Source organism: Varanus komodoensis, unplaced genomic scaffold (genome assembly GCF_004798865.1).
Source record: "Varanus komodoensis strain SLA01 unplaced genomic scaffold, ASM479886v1 scaffold1, whole genome shotgun sequence".
Classification (NCBI taxonomy): domain Eukaryota; kingdom Metazoa; phylum Chordata; class Lepidosauria; order Squamata; family Varanidae; genus Varanus; species Varanus komodoensis.
Window position 1 is genome coordinate 91,424,190 of NW_025335268.1, and position 22,282 is coordinate 91,446,471.

At 39.8% G+C, this 22,282-nt stretch overlaps 1 protein-coding gene across 8 annotated transcripts in view; it reads left to right on the forward strand.

Annotated features, from left to right (window-relative positions):
- Positions 1 to 4,519: 4,519 nt before the first annotated feature.
- Positions 4,520 to 22,282, forward strand: part of ARMC8 (armadillo repeat containing 8) — a 79,362-nt gene continuing 61,599 nt past the window's right edge. For 3 of the 8 annotated variants that reach the window (XM_044434899.1, XM_044434907.1, XM_044434926.1), the window contains exons 1-3: positions 4,520 to 4,783; positions 8,098 to 8,174; positions 16,898 to 16,969. In XM_044434899.1, coding sequence (XP_044290834.1) covers positions 4,739 to 4,783; positions 8,098 to 8,174; positions 16,898 to 16,969 — 194 coding nt within the window. In that variant the 5' untranslated portion in view covers positions 4,520 to 4,738. Of the gene's footprint in view, positions 4,784 to 8,097; positions 8,175 to 16,897; positions 16,970 to 22,282 lie in introns of those variants that run through there. The other 5 variants (XM_044434935.1, XM_044434952.1, XM_044434944.1 and 2 more) reach the window with 3 other exon arrangements.

Consider the following 22,282-nt stretch of genomic DNA (forward strand, 5'->3'; position numbering starts at 1 on the left):
ACCAACAGATGAACATACTAAGCCAGGTCCAGCTATAACGATAAGCCATGGCGGAAACCCCTGTGATATGGGCTATTGTGTTGTCTGAAACCCATCAGAGGCTTACCACATGGTACATTTGTTGTCTGTATAACCACAGAGAGAAGCAATGGTCTGTTGTACAGTTTCCATGCTTCACTATGGCTTGTTCAATTGTGTGAATGCAGAACTGTGGTTTCCACATGGATAACACAGAGTCTGGTGGAAAGAGTAGCTGCTTCTGGGGGAGATGCTCCTACCTGCATTCCCTGCTCTCCAGATCTGCTTAGCAACTAATGCGTCAGTACCAGCCATGCTGTGATTGGCTACTCCATCTCTGACTCTGCCTTCCAGATGCCCACTTATGGCTTAGGAATGTCACTGGCAACAGAGAAGTGTGGCACGCCACATCAAGAAAACTGTATGGACCAGAGAACTGTGTTTGGTGATCCATAGGATCACCACAATTCACTCCTGTCATCTTCCCCATTCTCTGAACCCACCAACACTCACTGCCGCCATGTGTGAGGCACAGGAGATCCATGCCACAATTTCCCAGTGGATCTAGAAGAACTACCCACAGAAGTTCCACCAGTAGCACCTCCATTCCAGCATGGATGTCAGCCTATTTCCCAGCTGTATCCACATTAGAATGCCCCTCTGAGCTTCCTGTCTGCCCTGCAGCGAGATGCAGGGTGGAGTTTGGGTCCATTATGCAGATGATGCCCCCCTACACACAAACAGTACTTGGAGCTTCTAGTGCATTGATGCTAGCTATGCAATAGTTGTATAGGCATGTGTCCATGCAGTTAGGGAGCAGGCTCTGCTAAAGTGCAGTGAATGTGGAAGAAGAGTACCTGTATCCAACGGATAGATGCATGATAGCATGGAGTGGGGTGCTCTGGGGCATGTGGGCACAGCTGTAGGGAAGCAGAAGAGACCAGTGGATGGATTAACACTTGGAGCAGTTTTTTTTCTGGCACAGCCACCCTTTTCCTGCTCCCAAGTTCCCATGAAAAAAAGATGAGTTTTGTGACAGCAGTGTGATTCTTGTTGGAAGTGCTTGTTATGGGGATGAGTGGAGAGGGGTGAGGGGCAGTGCCAGGTGAAGCTGTTCACAGTGCACCCTGGCACAGGGGAAGGGGTGCCAGGGTGTTCTGCCTATGTACATGATGGTACAGCGGTGGAGGAGGACCTTCTGAGGGTATCAGAAGTATAGGCATCAGATGAGGCTGGCTGTCGCTGTGCTGTGGGAGGGGGTGGGGGAAGCTACAGCCTGCCCACATTGATGCCCTCCATGTGCCTGACTGCAGCTGTGCAAGTCCAGTGTGGACACATTGGCAACAAGGGAAGGGTGGGGAAGAGATGTGGGTATGCTTATACCTTGGCACAGAGCATGGCAGCACAGAGGAGTGCTACTTTAGAGCAACAGTGTATGAGTTAGTGGTTGCCTTAGCTGAGCAGTGGGAGAAAAAACAACAACAACAACAACAACACACACACACAGGAGCAGCTAGCTGATGACATGCCCAGGAAAGTCCAATGTGTGGACCAATGAGGGAAAGGCAGGCAAAATAGGTGAGAGTGGTATGCCCTGGAACTGAATTTCAGCCACAGGGGGTGATGGGTTTACCTGTCACCAGTAGAAGGAATGCTTGCATGGTTTCCAGTCCCCAAGAAAGGTAATATAAAAGAGTGCTATATCCATAGGACCATTACATTAATTTCCCATGTCAGTAAAGTGATGTGGTTTCCATGATCATGGTATGCAGCTATTACAAAGTCTTCAGGAAAGATTAAGAATTGTAGGAGCTGTTCCAGCAATCCAGTCTCTGTGTGTGCACCAATGAGGAAGAGTCAGGTAATAGAAGCAGGGAGTGATATACTTAGGATTGAATTTCAGGTTCAGTGGCTGATGTGATACATGCCAACAGTGGGAGGAAGGAGCAGAGAGGACAATCTCTCATGGTAAGAAAAAAACACTATGATAACCACACAGGGTAGCTGGTCATGTTTTGTGAACATAGTTACTTGGCATGCTTGTGTGGAGCCTTACAGTCCTAGTCTTCTCAATGATGGTGCTTATGATCATATTCCTGTACTTAATTTTTATATGCTACTGTAGAGAAGTTGATAATGTGAGAGAACATTGTGTAGAAATGTGTAGAAAAAATCCAGATAATTACTTGTGTTTAGTCATAGTATTGAGAACAGAAAAAAAACTATCCTGCCCTTTATTGAAGGAGCAAAAGCAGTTATCTCTCTTCATTTTATTCTCACAACAACCCTGTTAAATTAAGTTAGACAGACTTCCTAAAAATCAGCTGGAAAGTTTTATGGTTGAGTATGAAATGTAAACCTTGGCTATCTACTGACCTGGTCCAATATTCTAAGCACTATGCCATTCTTCTCAAACTTTGGAGAATAGGTGGCTTATTATACTTTAAGTCCTGTAGTTAACACTCTATTTTAGACACATAAAGTGGACCTAGAAACATAAATTGTTCAAAATCCTATAAACAGGAATTACATACAGATGGAATTACATTTTTGCTTTAACTCATGCTTCTGGCTCCTCTCTTTCCTGATGCAGCATTTTAATTTGTACCTTCTTTAGGACTACTTAATGTATAATTAGCTTCATAATTTGTATCTGTTAACTTTAGGAAGAGATAAAGACCCATACCGTTGTAAGCCACCCCGAGGCCTTGGCAAGGGGCGGCATAGAAATGTTTTAATAAAAATAAATAAATAAATAAATAAAATTTTGTGACTGGGTGATAAGGATTATTCTATATTCAGTCACAATTTCTAGTGCTACCCTGCCACTATGTCAGCATAAAGGTTTCCACAAGTGGTTTTCTGTTCTATTGATTAAGAAAGCACCCACAGATACATCACTACATTTATAATTTATAAAATAGTATCACTGCAGGTGGTGCAGTGGTTTAAACCGCTGTGCTGCTGGGGTGGTAGATCAAAAGGTCACCGGTTCGAATCTACACAATGGGGTGAGTTCCTGTTACTCCGTCCCAGCTCCTGCCAACCTTGCAGTTCGAAAGCATGCAAATGCAAGTAGGTAAAAAGGTACCACTTTGGTGGGCAGGTAACAGCGTTCCGTGCACTTTGGTGTTTAGTCATGCTGGCCACATGGAGACTGTCTGTGGACAAACGCTGGCTCCCTCGGCTAGGAAACGGAGATGAGCACCGCCCCCTAGAGTCAGGCATGACTGGACTTAATGTCAAGGGGAAACCTTTACCTTTACCTTTACCTGGTGTTAAATTGTATTATTGGCCCATGTGCTCCTCCTTTTGTACTTGAGCAGAAGGTTAATGAACAATCAGTTGCATCTGTGTAAGAGGAAGATGGAGCAGTCATTTTACTTAAGTAATCTACAGTAACTTTTGGAAAAGCCTCAACCTTCACAAGCTGTCTGTTCTAAATGCTCTATAGGACAGCCAGGTCTATACAAACATAAACTCTTGTAAATTCCTTAGACTGTACCACTTCATACTGCAAATTCCTGTAGAGACAGGTGCTGGGACAGTAATTGTCACTACCTATACTTCTGCATTTCAGTTCCCTCTGACAACACTGCTTACATCTTTGCACCCTATCCACATTATATGTATCTACATCTGCCAATTTTAGGTTAAACACTTCACAGAAGCAGCTAGTGTCCATTAAAGTTTAAGGAAAATAAATTCCTTACTCTTCAACATGCTGCAAGACAGTCTTTAGTTGTAATTGTTGAAACAGATTAGCATGACTGTCCTTATAGCACATTTCCCTGTGGATGTAGCTCTACATACACTTACCTGAGAATTAGCTGTATTGTATACAGTGAGGCTTCCTGATTATTAAACATACATAAGATTGCACTGCATGTCTAGAAGTGATTCTATTTTCCACTTTTGCTGTATCTGTACTACTGAACATATTCCTGATCACACCTCCCTTGCCCATCTAATGCAGTTGCCTCTTTTAAAACTCTTTCAGCCATATAACTTCTGTGAATTACCTAGTAAGTTTAAGGCTATTTAAACTTTCACAGCCAAAAGCTACTGTCATGATTTCTGGACGGCGCCCTATTCACTTATTCCTCAGTATTGAAAGGCATGTATAAATCCCACAGAAACGAAGGAATAAACATGTGACAAGCTTATGTACATGACTTTAATTTTCCTGTAACAAAATCTGTATTTCCAAGTGTATTTGCTATGGCGCACCATAACGTCTCCAGTAGATGGCGTGCCAGCCTAAGGGTGCCCCGTACTGCATTCTTACAGTTTTCTCCACCTCGCTGCCAAGGACAGATTTGGACAGGTGGTTTCGACACCGCGCATGAGCATAAACAGAAAGCTTCGTTCAGTTTCTCATTGGCCCACACTCTAGACGTCTGAAAGTAGAGCGGGGGCGTCACGCTTCTTTTTAGCCTCCTGTTCCGTAAGCAAGAGGGAATTAATCCACCTACTTCCGGCAATAATCCCACCCTCTAATACGCTCTACGCATGCGTACTGCTCATCGCACGGAGAAACAGTTTGTTTTTTTCGTTAGCCGATTCGAGCCGAACGGACGTTCTCTCTTCTTTTTTTCACCCCCGTCCCTCCACCCGGCGATGTGGCCGCATTTGGCGGCGGCAGTGGCGGCGGCGGCGGCGGTCGTGGCATCGGCTCTTGCGTGGGGTTGAGAGGCTGGCACCACAGGCGCGCATCAAGATGGCGTGTGTGCTGGAGACACCGCTCCGCATGAGTGTCCTGTCGGTGAGTGGAGGCCTGGGGCGGCGAGGCAGCGACAGCTGCGCCTCTGGGGTTCTGATGGAAGAAGTCCGTCACGGCAGGGCTTCCGTCAGGCGGCTGTCTGTTACCTTGTTGTGGAGGCGGCAACTGGTCCGGTCCTGCCATGCTCAGCGGGACGAGCAAGGGACTGCCTACTTAGGTTGTTTGTATCGGGTCCCGCCCTCGCTGGTCGCCTGTCTCGTTTTCTCCTTCCATCCTCGCCTTTTCTCTCCCCCAGCCCACACAGACACCCCTCAGCACGCTGTCTCCCTTTCCCCTTAGTATATGGCTGCGTGGCAGAGAAGGGTACGGGAGTTTCTGCCAGGAGGAAATAAATGCTGTGTAGGGGTCAGACCGCTGCCGCGTTGAATCCGCACTGAGAAGGCAGAATATGTTGGCAGTAGTTGACCTGGAATACTTGTGGGAGTGAACACGCTTCTTACTTCCGTACTTTTTTGTCCGACTCCTGCCCTTACATTTACTTATTTATGCTGGTTTCCCCCACCCCCGTATGGAGAAGTTCTGATTTTCTATATAGTACATGACTGTACTCTCTGAGTGAGGCAGAATGTGGTTTCTTTCCTAATCTTTTGCCTTTATTATTATTTTTTTCAAGGCAGTATTACAGTTAGAATAGCTAGATTCAGAAAAGACTGCCTCTTTTAATAGCTGTGAAGGAGAGGAGAATTTCAGCAGGTAGAAATTTCACTTGCTTTAATTCACTTCAATGTACAGCTATTAAAGGCAGAGAAGCCTTGTCCTCTTCTGTATTTAGTGACCCTGGGCATTTGATGAGTTTTCTATTGTGATTCCAACAGTGCAATCATAGGCCTCTCTTCCACTGAATGGGGGGGGGGGGGGGGGGGTATTTCCTGTAAAGGAATCTTTATTCTTCACTTAGCTGATGAGCCCACACCTGTTGCCATTTTGCCAAAGTCATAAGGATTCTGCTGCAGTTCTTTTGGACTTCTGTGGGGGAATTATGCTGTCATACATATTTTGGTAACATTTGCCAACTTGCTATTTTGTTTGTGGTCCCTAGACAGTTGTAGTGGATGGTATATAAAAGCTTAAAAAAGCTTTGAGCTTTATTTTGCTTTTCAGACTCATGAATCCAGATTAGTTTAAAAAAATGCTTGTTACAGTATGCATCTAATGGGATTCTATCTCACTACAGTGCAAAAACTATTGTTTCCTCCTAGCTTTGTATAATTTCACAGTTTGACAGATGTCCTGCTCATTTTCTTGTTGCTAACATTCAGTAGTAGTTTTCACCACCCCTTTCTTGGAAATCAGATATATTGTAGTAACTGGCTCAACTCTGTGGTAGAATCACTTTTATTTTAGATTGTATTGGCCTTAATGAACCAGAAAATAGTTGCAACCAAGATCCATAGAAACAAATGTGAGTATAACTAATTTCCTTAGGCTTGATGTCTGTAGCATTAAGGAGTTTTCTGACAACTTATCTAAATCAGAAATTAAATGTGAAACATGCCAGGTACAACCCTATGTATCTCTACTCAGCAGTACATCCTGCTGAATTCAGTGAGAATTGATCTCAGGTATGCAGGAGTAGCATTAATTGCAGCCCTAATTTAGTAGAGTTTGTATCTTCTGCTACCTTGTCTTGCTATTTCATTCTGGCTTACATTGCATTTTCTTTGCTGTGTTGTCTAGCTTATTCTCAAGTGAGGTTCAGGTGTCTGGTTCTCCTTTTTGGTACAAGATATGCCTAGAGATGCTCTTTTTGAGACCATGTATGAATATTTGTTTTCTCTTGGATTTGGTTGAAGTAGAAAACATTGCCTAGTTTGATAGGATGATAGAAAAAGTCTTGATTGAAGAAAAGAGTTTATTACCAAATACCTGTAATTTTATTTTATTTGACATTGCTGTTGTGTAAAGCCAACACAAGCATTTGGCAGTGCTTGCTAATTTCAAATTAGTCTGGTAAAAATAGTTCACTGTGATTGTGTCAAACTTTTCTAAGCTTTTACAAATTATGTCTGAATTACCTGTCTGGTAAAACCCCTACGTAAGAGCATATTAAACAGCTTCCCACATTTATCTTCTGCAAGAAGCTGTAGGGTGATAGAGTCCAAGATGTTAATCATACTGAACCAGTATCTGACATGGTTCATGCCTTGTTTCTTTAAATTATTCATTTTGTCACCACTCTTCACTTATCCTTTCTCTGCTGCTTTTGACACTGTTGGCAATCTTGCTACTAACTCTTGGCTCCTGTAATCTTAAGCCCCAGCTTTCATTTTGAAATTGCTCTCTTAGTCAGTTGGATGGAATGCATAAAAAAGTTACAGATATAATTCTTACTTTCATATAACCACCTTTAAAGTAAGTATTGGTTGCAGAAAGAGAGAGGTCATAGCCTTAATACATGTTGCCAATAATTCAGGTTATTTTGTGCTATTTTATAAAAGCGTTGGGTTTTCTGTGAAAGTTAGGGTTTTTTCTGCTTTTGAAATGTTATCTTTCAAAATTAAGCCTGTTGGTAAGTAGTAATAAAAACTGACTATAAATGTAACCTGATTAAACCAACTATATTGATGGATACTTTTTCTAGGTTAAAGATCTGGAAAAAAGTTCTTCACATTCTGGAATTCTTTTTGATGTAATCTGAAACTGCATCAGAATCCTGGCAGAAACCTGTTCTTTCTGTACAGCAGTCTGTTAAACACTGTGGTGATTTTATCTTTCATTTCTTTTTTCCTTCTGATATAAAGTCATCTGGTATCCCAGAAGAGAATCCTTCCAAGAATGAATGGATACATGTAGCATTTTGTAAGGATATTGCTTACATGGAATCCCTGGGCAGGAGCATGAAATGCTGAAGTGCCAATCCTGCTGAGTGTTAAAAAAAAACAATATAATGCTAACAGGTTCTCTAGTAACTAGACCAATGGGGGTCCCCCCCCCACATTTTGGTCTAGTATGGACTGGCTGCAGGCTTGCAGTATTGTTTTTGTTTTGTTTCATGTTTTGTTTTTGAGAACCTGTAATTCACCATCTGGAGCATAGTGCAAAATTTATAAGGATAAAATCTAGTTTTGCTGTTACAGGAAGATAGGAAGAGCTCTGCTTGTATAATGAATAGATCCCAAAGAATCAGGCTAAACAAATTGCTAAAATTATTGTTGCTTAGCTGTCTTAAGCTGAAATTAGTGTTGGAAAAATTACTGTTACTGAAAATCATTGTGTGATAGCTCTATGGGCCTTTGTCTTCGGCATTTAACATTTGTTATGCCAAATTGACCAACTGTAGACGTCTTTGCTTACAGGAAGTCACGGCCAGTAGTCGCCACTATGTTGACAGATTATTTGATCCTGATCCCCAGAAAGTCTTGCAGGGTGTCATGTAAGTAATATAAACATTTCTACCCTTAATTTTCTAGGAATGTTTGAATCTTTTTCATAGCCTGCTTTTTTGCATTGCATATATTTAACTGTACATCACTTGTTCATTTCAGAGATACCACTAATGAAATGTATTTAGATACTGTTTTCTTGTAACTTGGATATTATTTCTTTGTAATATATGTATCAATGTTTTCCTTATTTAGCTTGTTGCTTTTTGTAGGTTTTTGGATTTATTATTTTATTTTTATTTATTACATTTTTGTGCCACCCAAAAATTGTACAAAAGCTCTCTGAGTGGTTCACCAATATGCACTATAAAATAACGTATAAAATTCAAATAGGTAAAACAGTATAAAAGTGAAAGCCAACATAAAACCAAACAGCAACACGAAGATATAAATACAATATAGAACTTAAAACAGTGTAAAACAAAACTTCCTGATGACTTCCTAAATCACACCAACTCTTTACCTTTGAAATCTGTTAAAAATGTTCTCTTTGACTTACTCAGTACTTTCATGCATGTAAGCTGAAAATCTCTGTGATAAAATTGCTTCAAATTTTATTTTAAAATAAATAATTGTTAATAATACTTTGATTATTGTGGATTAGAATATTGAAAAATAACTCAGTTAAAATATATGAGTATCATACAGACTTGCTCAAACATACTTTTTTCTATCAAATCTGTATCATGAGCTTCTATCAGTCAAGGGGGCTATATTGTGACATAATGTTAATGCTTTAACATTTGAGAACATTTTCAGAATTAACTTTGGGCTTGTGTACATGGTCAACCCCTTTCTCTCCTTCCCAGACAAAGCTGCAAGGAAGGGGAATTTAGAGCTTCTCAGTTATCATGTCTGAAACAGAAGGTCAGGATAATCTGATCAGTGATTGGTTGAATCAAGTCATCTTCATTCACTAGGTTTAAAGTTGTTTTGTTTCAGCAAGTTCTACCTAAAATCACAGCATGTTGTATTCTACAAAGTTTAACAAATATGTTAATTAAAATGGAAACAAGAACTTCTGAATTCCTCCTTGTGGTCATGTCAGAAATGGGAGCATGTAAACTCAAGATTTACAGTGACTTATTCTTACATGACTTGGTCATGGTTTACAGTATATCACAGAAGTGAGTACACCCCTCACATTTTATAAATATTTTATTATATCTTTTCATGTGACTACCCTGAAGAAATGACACTTTGCTACAATGTAAAGTAGTGAGTATACAGCTTGTATAACAGTGTAAATTTGCTGTCCCCTCAAAATCACTCAACACACAGCCTTTAATGTCTAAATCACTGGCAACAAAAGTGAGTACACCTCTAAGTGAAACTGTCCAAATTGGGTATTATTAGCCATTTTCCCTCCCCGGTATCATGTGACTCATTAGTGTTACAAGGTCTCAGGTATGAATGGGGAGCAGGTGTGTTAAATTTGGTGTTATCACTCTCACTCTCTCATACTGGTCACTGGAAGTTCAACATGGCACCTCATGGCAAAGAACTCTCTGAGGATCTGAAAAAAGAATTGTTGCTCTACATAAAGATGGCCTAGGCTATAAGAAGATTGCCAAGACCCTGAAACTGAGCTGCAGCATGGTGGCCAAGACCATACAGCGGTTTAACAGGACAGGTTCCACTCAGAACCGACCTTGCCATGGTTGACCAAAGAAGTTGAGTGCACGTGCTCAAGTGTCATATCCAGAGGTTGGCTTTGGGAAATAAATGTATGAGTGCTGCCAGCATTGCTGCAGAGGTTGAAGGGGTGGTGGGTCAGCCTGTCAATGCTCAGATCATACGCCGCACACTGCATGAAATTGGTGAGGAGTACAAAGACAAGTGAGTCTTGCCTACAGTCAAGCCTGGTGGTGGGAGTGTCATGGTCTGGGGCTGCATGAGTGCTGCTGGCACTGGGGAGCTACAGTTCATTGAGGGAACCATAAATGCCAACACGTAGTGTTGACATACTGAAGCAGAGCATGATCCTCTCCCTTCGGAGACTGGGCCTCAGGGCAGTATTCCAACATGATAATGACCCCAAACACACTTCCGAGACGACCACTGCCCTGCTAAAGAAGCTGAGGGTAAAGGTGATGGACTGGCCAAGCATGTCTCCAGAACTAAACCCTATCGAGCATCTGTGGGGCATCCTGAAATGGAAGGTGGAGGAGCGCAAGGTCTCTAACATCCACCAGCTCCGTGATGTCATCATGGAGGAGTGGAAGAGGACTCCAGTGGCAACCTGTGAAGCTCTGGTGAACTCCATGCCCAAGAGGGTTAAGGCAGTGCTGGAAAATAATGGTGGCCACACAAAATATTGACACTTTGGGCCCAATTTGGACAATTTCACTTAGGGGTGTACTCACTATTGTTGCCAGCGGTTTAGACATTAACGACTGTGTGTTGAGTGATTTTGAGGGGACAGCAAATTCACACTGTTATACAAGCTGTATACTCACTACTTTACATTGTAGCAAAGTGTCATTTCTTCAGGGTTGTCACATGAAAAGATATAATAAAATATTTACAAAATGTGAGGGGTGTACTCACTTCTGTGATATACTGTAGCATTGCATCATGATGATACCAGTGAACAATGGCAGCTTTTTTATGCTAAATGTCTGTGTGTGTATATGGGAAGACATCTGACTTCCTAAATCAAGCATTGTAAATAATACACTGACCCAGTTTAGTTGTGATGTGAAACTATGGTTTTCTGCTATTCGAATGAATTGAGGTGAGCCTTGTGCCTGCCCCTCCCTCCCTCAGAAGTTCTCCTTATGACTTTAAAGCAACTGCGTTTTGCCATGGTGTTTGATGAGAGCAAACTGATATCTGAAACCACAGTTTGACTCTTATTGTCACTATCTCTGGCTTGTTTAAACCACTGTTCCCTAATGTTACAGAGAACCATTATTTGTATGAAATCAAACAAATGTTTCAAGAGGTCTCCTTAACAGGCATAAAAAGAGGAAAGGGGAATGCTTTGATGAGTTCATATTTTGGGAAATAATGGTTTCTAGTTAACTGAATCATGTCACTGCTGTACATTTTTCTACTGTGGACTTCTTACTTGATGCAGAACCTAGAAAATTACAGTTCTCATATTCCCCAGATCATCCACAGATCTCATATAGGTGAACTTGCATTCCTGTTTTATCCCTTTCCACTTCTGGAGCATTGCGATATGCTTTTAAATCATTGTACAATATTTATGATCCTGACAACCAAGCATCATGGACATTTACTTGTTATCTCATAGTAAACTATCAGATTGCCCAATAATCAGTACCTGCTTTGATAAGATTTTGACACTTATTCAGAAATGTGTTCTTCCTTAGTAGCTTAGAGAGCTAAACGTAAATTTGACTCTAAGAAAGGTGGAATTCTGCAATGCTTATAGACTGCATCCAAACATTTTGGAACATACTTCTTAGCTGTGAACATGTTCTTGGTGGCAAAACTGTGTTTTAAATGTTTAATTTAAACATTTAATTAGCATGCATGATTATTCAGGAAATACCTTAATTCTAATTAATTCTAAATTATTCTTGACAATCATTACATTATCTTAACGACTCTCAGGATATAGAAGTTTAGTGAGCTAAGGTGGGCTTGCTTTCAAACATATTTTCAACACATCTTTGAAAGCAGTAATTTGATATAAAGAATACAGAGTATCTAGTATTTGTGGTTAAATCCTTAAAGTCTTCTTATTTGGAATTTACTGCTACATGAGTTACTGTGCTTTATAACTGTTCCATGTGGTTATCTCTTTACTATTTCTAGCCTTGCAACATAGGGAATGCTTCCAAAACAGAAAAACTAATTAAAGTGAAGATGATTTCACTGTTCTATGATTTGAGAAATGAACCCACCCGCCAAGAACATTGTTCTGACTATGGAAGGATAGCATGTCTCCCAAATGATTTGACAAGATATTTAATAAGCAACTCTTTCAGCTTCTGAAGAGTCACCACTCTCTATGAAACTGTTGGTATTCAGACAGTGCTTTCTTTCCCATGGTTCATGGTAGCCCTTGGTTGAGTTAGTCCTAATTGTTCTCATAAATTAACAGCCATGAAGGGCTGATAATATATTGGCCAGCTTCTTCAGACTTCAAAAAGTTACTAAGGAATTTTTTTTTAGAGACAGTAAAGATATACTTTTGGTAAACAGAAAAATAAACTAGCGTTATAGCAGGTACACTAAAAAAGTGGAAAGTCATATCTGTCAGCTGTTACACAGACTTACTTAGGTATTGTAAGGCAGCTGGCAAAACTGAATGCCTTAGTTTGGAGGGCGGACACTTTCCTATCATGGTTTGAGCCTTCTAGGGCATGTTTACTAATCTGTCAGGAAGAACTGTAGATAACCATAAGTTAAGAGATTTATTTACATGTACTGAGGAGGGTCACTTTTATAACTTACAGTAATACAGTGGTACTTTGGCTCACGAACTTAATCCATGCCATGACTCTGGTCAAATTTCCCCTTAAGTTTCAATGTAAATAAGGTTAATCCGTTCTGTAACTTTTTTTTTTTTTTTAAATCACAAAAATTTGAAGCAGAGTGACAAAGAACAATAAAGATCGTGGCCATCTCCCCACCAAGCACAATCACAACCATATTCCCCCCCACACCAGCATGACTGCGATGGCCTCTGTGTTCCCTGAACAAGTTCAGGGGCATTCGGGCAGAGAAGATGAGCGCAATTGTGGTTGCGCTTGGGCAGAGAAGATGGGCATGATTGCGGCCATCTCCCCCCACCCCTGAGCATGATTGTGGCCATCTCTCCCCCCCGCCCCGGCACGACCATGATTGCTACCTGATGTGGAGGTCGTGACCTAAGGCAATTTTTTTCCTGAATTTTAGAAAATTTCTGTACCTCGGTTCACGAATGCTTCTGTTCGTGTACAGTTCGGTTCACGAACAGAAAGTTTGGCAGAATTTTGCTTCCATTCACGAACTTTGCATCAGGTGACGTGTCAGAGCGTGTTTGTGTGGGGAAGGTAGCCACAATCGTGTTCGTGTGGGGATGATGGTCGCGTTGGTGTTTGCACGAACATGAACGTGGCCATCTTCCCTGCTCTGACACATAATCGTGGATTCCTCTAGTCAAGATCGCAGTCACAGACTCTCCCTCCAAACAATAATCTCCTCCCCACCCACCTTCCTGCCCTCTAGGCCAGAAGTCGCCTCAAACAAGGTTAGTATTCTTTCTCTCCATACTGTACTGTACTTTGTTTCATATTTTTGTGGTTAAAAAAATGCATATGGTTCAGAATGAAGTAACTTTGTTTACATTGAACCTTATGGGGAAATGTGACTCGGTTCGCAACCAATTTGGTTCACGACCAGAATTGTGGTACGAATTAAGTTCGTGAACCAAGGTTCCACTCTATTTTATATAGTGCAAATGCAGTGTCCAACATACCTCATTTTCTGAATTTAATGAATTTAACATTTGCTAAGAATCTTAAGTCCATTTCTGCAAGCATTTGAAGAAGGGAATATTTTAAAGGTTTTCTGTGCTTCCTTTTCTAGTTTAATGGGGGGCATTGCAGCAGATTTATGTATGCTTTAGTGACATCATATTTATCACTGGCATTTCACGTGAGTATAGCAGCTTGGAATCTCTGCAGAAATAACTGTCTGAAGTAAAAGGAAGTATCTCAGTAATGCAATATAAAATATTCCTTATTTAATTTTGGAAAAACAAAAATTAAAAGGATATGATCTCTGGCAGCCTTCCCTTATTTTGGGACCTCCAGATGTTTTAGAGTACAGCTCTCAGCATTCTTGATGATTGGCTGTGCTGGCTGGAGCTAATGGAGCTGAAGTCCAAAATATCCCAATAGTACAAAGTTGGGAAAGACTGATCTATGAGTTTCATTTTAGCACTTATGTGTATCTTCTAGTTTTATTGTAGCATGGCAAAACAATACATTAGTTTCTGTCATTATTATGTCCACTGTGTTAATTGTTGTAGAAGAGTAAAAATGGTTGTCACTTCAATGAGTTGAAGTGATGAGTTCCATTTTGAAACTAACTAGAATTGCTTTGTAGGGATGCAGGTGGCGCAGTAATTTAAACTGCTGTGCTGCTGGGCTGGTTGATCGAAAGGTCGCTGGTTCCAATCTGCACAACGGGGTGAGTTCCCATTGCTCTGTCCCAGCTCCTGTCCACCTTGCAGTTCAAAAGCATGCAAATGCAAGTAGATAAAAAGGTACCACTTCGGTGGGAAGGTAACAACGTTCGGTGCACCTCGGTGTTTAGTCATGCCGGCCACATGACCACGGTGACTGCAGACAAACGCTGGCTCCCTCGGCTAGGAAACAGAGATGAGCACTACCCCCTAGAGTCAGGCATGACTGGACTTAACGTCAAGGGGAAATCTTTACCTTTACCTTTTTAGAATTGCTTTGTGCCTACTGCTGTTGTATTTAGGATTATATCTGACCCCTTTCATCTATGTTTGGATATCTTTGTTCCAAAAATAAATTGTAATTGGTTTAGAACTTTTTGCTGTAGAGTTTTTCCACATACAAACATTCAATTACATTTTAATTAATTTCTATACCACTCAGTAGCCAAAGCTGTCTGAGCAATTTACAACAATTCACAAATGCTGTCAGTTTACTAGTTTTAAAGAATGCATGAATGCAATATAACAAGGTCTAGGTCTGCATTTAAGGCCAGCAAGTGCTTTCTTTGATTGTATTACTTTGTGTTAAGAAGATCTTGTGGAGATGACTATAATTGATTTTACTGGAGGGGAAGATATCGGATTCCTTTTAAATAGGGGAAGATTGGAAAAATTTGGATGGGAAAAGACTAAGAGTATAGAATTACATTAGAAAGACTATATTGCAAGTGGGTTTTATAATTAATATGCTGCACTATGGATGCAAGAGCAGATAGCTTTTCTTCACTAAGTATTTTTTAGAAGCTACAATCTACACTATGTTTTATACACCAGTGTTCTCTTTCCTTTATTTTCTTATATGGTGGGAACAACAGTCACATGTTGGGTCTGCCAACAAAATGCCAGCGGAAAGAATATGCATAATATAACAATCACTAAAGAGACAAAGTAAATCACTACTTACTTTTTCAGTAGATTTCTATATTGTTACCAATATTAAAATATATTGAAATGGGAATTATAGAGTTTAGTATATAGCTGATAGGCTTGTGGAGTATCTACATTTAAACAGCCTAAACAAGAGTTCACTATTGAATGAATGAATGAATGAATGAATGAATGAACAACTTAAAGAACTAGGTTACTGTATGTGTGGTCAGGAAAAAATGAAGTCATTTCTAGTTGGGTGGAATCTGACCCAAGGGCTTCAGCATAGGAAATAAATGCAAGTCATGGTACCATATTTTTTTCTTATGCTTGCTTGCTGAGTAGGTTATACACTGACCTGGTTTGCTCTTAATGTTTGTGTTCACACAACACTCCATGATGAGTTTCTGCCCACAGTGGGTGGTTGTGCTATGTGAATCTACACTAATTTCTCCAGGGTGGCACAACAGTTCATATTTCGTTCTAGGGATTGTTGTTCCTATGATGGGCTGTTGTGTCACCCAAACCTGAATGACCAAATCTACTTCATCATGTGTTTGCAGAATTGGCTAGCTAGTCTCATGGCAAAAGTGGCAGAATACCCCTGCTGTTCATGTCATGTGGCTCCCACAGCTACTCCCAAAGTGCTCAAGTGGCACACACAAAGACACACACACAATCATGGGAGTTATTTTATGAATGCTGTGTGGGTGGTTCCCCCTGCCTTAAGCTATTTTTAGGGATGCTGTGAAAGTCACCTTTCAAACTGTTTTCCTTGATCTCTGTTTTGACAACTATGAGCAGTCCCTTCAAAATCCCTCACTGGCATGTCAGAGGGGCTCTCATTATGAGAATTATTTGATCCTTTGCTGTTTGGGGTTTTTGCATAATGTTGAAACTGATCTAACTGTATCCATCCTCAAAAATCATTGCTACCAGCAGTTATTTTGACTACTGGAGATAACAACATATTATAACCCAACTTTTAAATTACTTCTCTGTATTTTAATCAATACATGCAAAAAGCAACTTATCAAATGCCTTCTTTGTTTTTTGGAATGGAGATGCTAAAGTGATGCTCAAAAATACTTTCCAAGTTTTCATTCGTTTTTTTTAAACTACTATGTGGCTGGGGAGGGGCTGTGAGGCTAGGAAAGGTTGGGGAGGGTAATGCCACCCTTAAGCCCTATTATGTTGAAAATGGCTTTAGCATAAAGAATTGTAACAGAAAAAAATGGTAAGACTGTAATTTCCATAGAGAAAAACACTGCAGGCATAGAAAATAACTGTGACTGTCATCAGAAATACAAGATAAGTGGAGACGACATGTTTCCTTTTCTTATTCCTACTCCTTGCATGTTATGACTTAGTCCTTATTTTTGTTACCAGTGTTTGACAACTTGACATCTGAAATGCATGCCAGGAGGTTTTATGATGAATGATCAAGTCAGTTTGGTTGGGGTAGAGAACTACCACAGATGTTAATTGCTATTGCAACTCTTGGGGGCGTGGGTATTGTTTGTGTCCTCTTCAGTCCTTAGAGTAACTATTTGATCTCGAAGGAACTACATTCTGCAAAACTGAGCCCTTAGTACCTCAGCATAATTTACTAGGGTTTTTCTCTTTCTGGATTTACAGAGATATGAAAAATGCTGTAATTGGAAACAACAAACAAAAAGCCAACTTGATTGTTTTGGGAGCAGTTCCAAGGTATGTCCTTTGCTACTCTCATTTTCACTGATGCGCTACAGGTCTCAAGTTATTAAGATATTAAGATTCTGGAACTTTGATGATTGTTGACATTGCCTTGTCTTCACTGTAACTGAGATCAATATATCCAGTTCTAATTACTAAAAAGTAATAAATGAACACATCTGTACTGCAAAATCTGGGATTTATCTCTTTCAGACTTCTGAAAATGTTTGCCCCAGCAAACTTTGTTAGTAAAGCCTTCCAAAAACATGTCTAAAACTATTTCCAGTGGCACTGTTTCTTTCTTCCACTTGCATTTGGATTGCAGTCCACAATTTGGGAGCATAAAAAAGCAAGGTAAAAAAGTGATTCTTCCCTATGCTGTGAGTTGTTTCAGACTGTAAAGTTCTTAATGTCTTCTCTAGGTGGCATTAGATGTCACCTTATTTAATAGAGGTTTATAGCCCTAAATAAGTATAACGACTGAGTCCTGCTAATTGTTAATCTTGTATTGCATTCTCATTATAATTTGTTCAGAGTTCAATAAACTGTTCTCACATAGCATTATGAAAAAGTAAAGAAAACTAGTTCAATTATTTCCCCTGATCATGGTTTAGTTGTAGCACATCAGAATACAGTTGTATTTCCCTCTGCCTATCTGATGATCTACATAGTTTCTTAGAATAAGGGTGGGTTCTTTTGTATTTCTGCTAGTAGGCATGTTTTCCATCCATCTTTTTTATGGGTATAAGGCCTTTGATGGCAAATGTGAACATAATGCAAAGTCTAAACATCAGTTTCAGTAATTATCACTGAAATAGATTCAGTAGGCATCAGCAGAATCGTGAGGGCATGATATGTCCAATCTCTGCTTGCCCATAGCTTGCTCTGGAGAATTGGAGAACCTGTAGGAGTAGGCTTTGGGAGATGCAAGGGGTTGCAATGGGTGCAAGAGAAGGAGAATGTCTTCTTGTACAAGCCAGCCATTCCACCACTAGTCCTAGCATTTCATCGATACTTTTAACAATTCATCTAAATTTGAGAGATTTTATCATATACTTTTTAAAATGTAAAGATAAAAATGTCTTTTATGAACAAAGCTGAACTAGGTACCTAGAGAGGGGAACACTTACCATGTTGATTTCAGAACTTACAACTAAGTAGCTTCATGGCAAGAAAAAAAAGGGACAGGGAAAAGAATGAGGGACTGCTAAGGAAAATTTAAATAGTTTTTAGGAACTAATTGGAAAGGAGCTTAATAGGAAAGGTTTGTCAGCCAGGATTTGTAATGTATATTAGCTGTAGATAGCACAAATTGTAATTATTATCTGATAGGAAAAATGACTGGGAATGTGATATCTGATAGATACAAATAACTGTATATATTAAGGTTTTGTATTATTGCAATGGTTAGTATTAGAGAAGATCCGTGTAAGGGTATTTGTAGATGAAGCATTTATCATGTAATCACCTTGCCTGATTCATGAAATTTAACAGGGAGGTCCAGGTGACATCTTCCTCTTATAATCCAAATATACTATTATACAATCAAATATATTATAAGTTATTTCATATATTTTTCTATAGTTATTTCCATCTTTTTTCACCATGAAAAATCCATTAAAGAACAATACAGAACAAATGCACAATTCTTGTCATCAGTGAGAACATCCCTTCTTTGGAAGGTCCAAAAGATTTCACCTTAGGGACCATAGTAACTTAAACTTGTTTGACTACTTTAAATCTGATAGCAAATATTGCATTGATATTAGCAATGTTGCTTAGTAGCAGGATGACTTGCCAGTTGATGCAAAACTGTTTAAATGTCCATGGATGTATGGGCTTGACTGCTGATGGAGCAGAATTGCAACATTCAGGCACGTGTGTCTACAAATTTTAGTTGACCTACATAGCTAAGTCAACGTTTTTGTATACTAGGGCTCTGCTGCTAGGGAACTACAATTACTCCTGGGAGCAAAATCATACTTAAATCAGGTTTACTTCTCCATAGGGCTTGAACTGAACTTGGCCCTTCAGTTGTGCTTAGCTCTGCAGTAGAACTCTGTCTGCCCTCTTGTAGTTCCATGCTTGCATTTGAAGGTGCTCAGTACTGAAGATGCATGAGGTCTTTTTGTCCAGAGCCCAACTGAGTCCCATTCATTACCTCTTACTCCAGGTAGAAAGAAATCTGGCATGTGTCTGCATGGAAGGTGGTGGAGGCATATCTCAGAGGGCTACTGCTGCGCAAATGACCTTTGACTTTAGTTTAGAATTGAAGAATGATGATTTTATGTTGAGTTTCAGATCCCTCTGTACAACCGAGCTGGATGTCTTTGCCAAGTTCCCAACTCTTGGAGAAGACAGTCATCCTAAACTTGTCACAGATTAATGGTTGAATACTTAGCCTTTGCCCTGTTGTTTCTCCTGGACCTCTCAGTAGTTTTTGATACCATCAACCATGGTATCTTTCAGCTGACTGGGTTGGGAATTGAGGGAACTGCTCTGTAGTGATTCTGCTCATACCTGGCTGACCAGTTGCAGATGGTGATGCTGGAGGACTCTGTGCCATGATGACTGTGTTATGGAATTTCACAGGGTTCAATCCCCCCCTCCAATGTTTTTTAACAACTACATGAAACTGCTGGGTGAGGTCATCCAGAGATGTGGCCTGAGGTGTTACCAGTATATGCTGATGACACCCAGCTCTACCCCATATTTTCATCTGACCCAGGTGAGGCATTGACTGAACTGGTGCCAGAAATTAGTAATGGGCTAGATAAGGGCCACTAAACTGAAGCTTATTCCAGACAAGATGGAGGTGCTGCTGGTGGGCACTCCTGCAATCCAACTGGAAAATTTTCAACCTACTCTGGATGGGGTCACGCTCCCCATAAAGGATAAGGTTTGTAGCTTAGGGATGCTCCTGGTCCTCGAGCTCTCCCTGGTGTCCCAGGTGAGTTTGGTCATCAGGAACACCTTTCTTCAGCTTTAGCTACATTCCTACTTGGATGAGCAAGCCTTGCCACAGTGATACATGTACTGGTAACCTCTCTCTCTCCCCTGAATTATTACAGTGCACTATACATGGGGCTACCTTTCAAACAGTCCAGACTCTACAGCTAATATAGAACAGGGTGGCATGGCTGCTTACAAGGACTGGCCGGTGAGACACATTTCACTAGTCCTTTGTCAGCTGCATTGACTCCCTGTTCCAGTCTGACCCAATTCAAAGTGTTATCTTCGACATATAAAGCCTTAAATGGCTTGGGACCAGGGTACCTAAGAGAGTGGCACTCTCCATATATTCCTGTCCATCCACTTAGATCTTTCTCTGAAGTCCTTCTCTGAATACCCTCCCCCATCAAATCAAGGGGGAAAGGGCTAGGAGGGGGACATTTTCTGCCGTGGTGCCCAGACTTTGGAATCTGCTCCCCAGAGACATATGGTTGGCATTGACCTTGCTTTCTTTTAGATGTCAGATAAAAACTTTTGTTCAAACAAGCTTTTGGCTAAATAATCAATAACAAAATGTAATTTAAATTACTGGTTGTTAATTTAGTTGGCTGTATTGGTCATGTTGGGTATAGTTTTATTTAATTTTTATTATGTGAGTTTTAATAATAAACTATGATAAAATTCTCTATATAAATTTCTGTTTTCATCCATTTTACTGATTATATTTATATGTTGTTTTTAGCATTTGTAAGCTGCACAGAGAACTCTCAGATTATGGGGTGACATAGAAGTAGAATGTAATAAACAAATAAATACTAGTTTGTGCACAGAAAGTCACAAGTTCTGTCTGTGACATTGACAGTTAAATGCCAAAGACTTCAAACTGGTGCAGCACTGGGCTAGAGGGACTTAGGTTTGAATCTGTAATATACGGCAACTTCATACATTCAAATGAGTAGGCCTTGGAAAGGCTATTCTGGCACACTTTATCACAACAAATTAGAGCAGAAAGATCTTTAGTAATATGCATGAGGCTATGCAGTGATCGTTTGAGAAGCTGCTGTGATCACATAATATTTAACTTACTTAAATGTCTGTAAAGAATGCTAAGAAAATAGACTGGGCCAACTATCACGTGTAGTGCAAAAATATTCTACCAAGAATCTCCGCTATGTATGTTAAGCTGACAGTGTTCACAACTCAAATAGCCAAGTGTTCCAAGTTCACTGTAAAATAGTATGTAGATACAAATATATATCATATAGGTGTATTAATTTGTCTTAAATAACTTTTAAGACACAAATTTATTTAACAACTGCAGATATGGGAACAAAATATTTGTAAGCCATCCTGGGATGTCTTGTAAAGGACGGAGCATAAATATTGTTAATAATAAAATAAATAAAAATAAAATATTTTAGAATATTTTTGGATTGCTTCTTTGCACCGAGTGATTGAGGGAGTACATGGTAAATGTAAAAATTGCTTAACTATAGAAAAACTTGAGACATTTATTAAAAACAAAGCATTAAAATATATATTGTTATATTGGTTAAACATTACCAATATATTGATCTGTTCTCTTAAGGTCATTAAGGAAAAGGTTAGCCTAAATCTTCCTGAAAAGGGCATTCTACAGCTGGGATGCTGCTACATAAATGGCCCTGTTAACAAGTGCCACCAACTTCATTTCCCTAGGAAAAGGGAATATGCAACAGATTATATGTCTTCAGATTATGAATGCAGATTTTGGATAGGCTCATGGGAGGAGGCAATCTTTCAGGTAATCTGCCCATAAGTCATTTAGGTTTGAATTGTACTCCTTCAATTGAGTTCCGAAACAAATTGGAGACCAGCATAGTTGTTCCAAGACATGGGGCATGTCTTGAATGGTCCATAAAACCACAGCAAATGAAAGTATGGCCAATATTGTTTTGAGGTTACTGAAGCAATCTTCAAGGGCAGCCCCATATAGGGTATAGCATACTGAGAAGTATCATTCATGCTTGTTTTAAAAGAGTTGCCTAATTTTAGTACAGTAGTGGAGGAGAAGGGGTATGATTTAAGGAAAACAAAATTATAATTAAAGTAAATACCTAAGACGCATACACACACAGGCTGACAGGATCAGTTATGTGTACTTTACATAAGTACAGTTACAGTTATGTGTACTTTTACATAAGTAAACTTACATATGTATGTAAGTTTACATACTTAAGTTTAAGCATGTAAACTTAAAAAAATAGACAGATATAAGACTTTTCCTCCACACTTCTTTACATGATCATTTACTTTACCCTTCTGCTAGGAAAACTGGAGGTATCAGTCAATCTTAGTTTTACTTTCTGTCCGCTTATCTCCCTGCTCCTCTGTCAA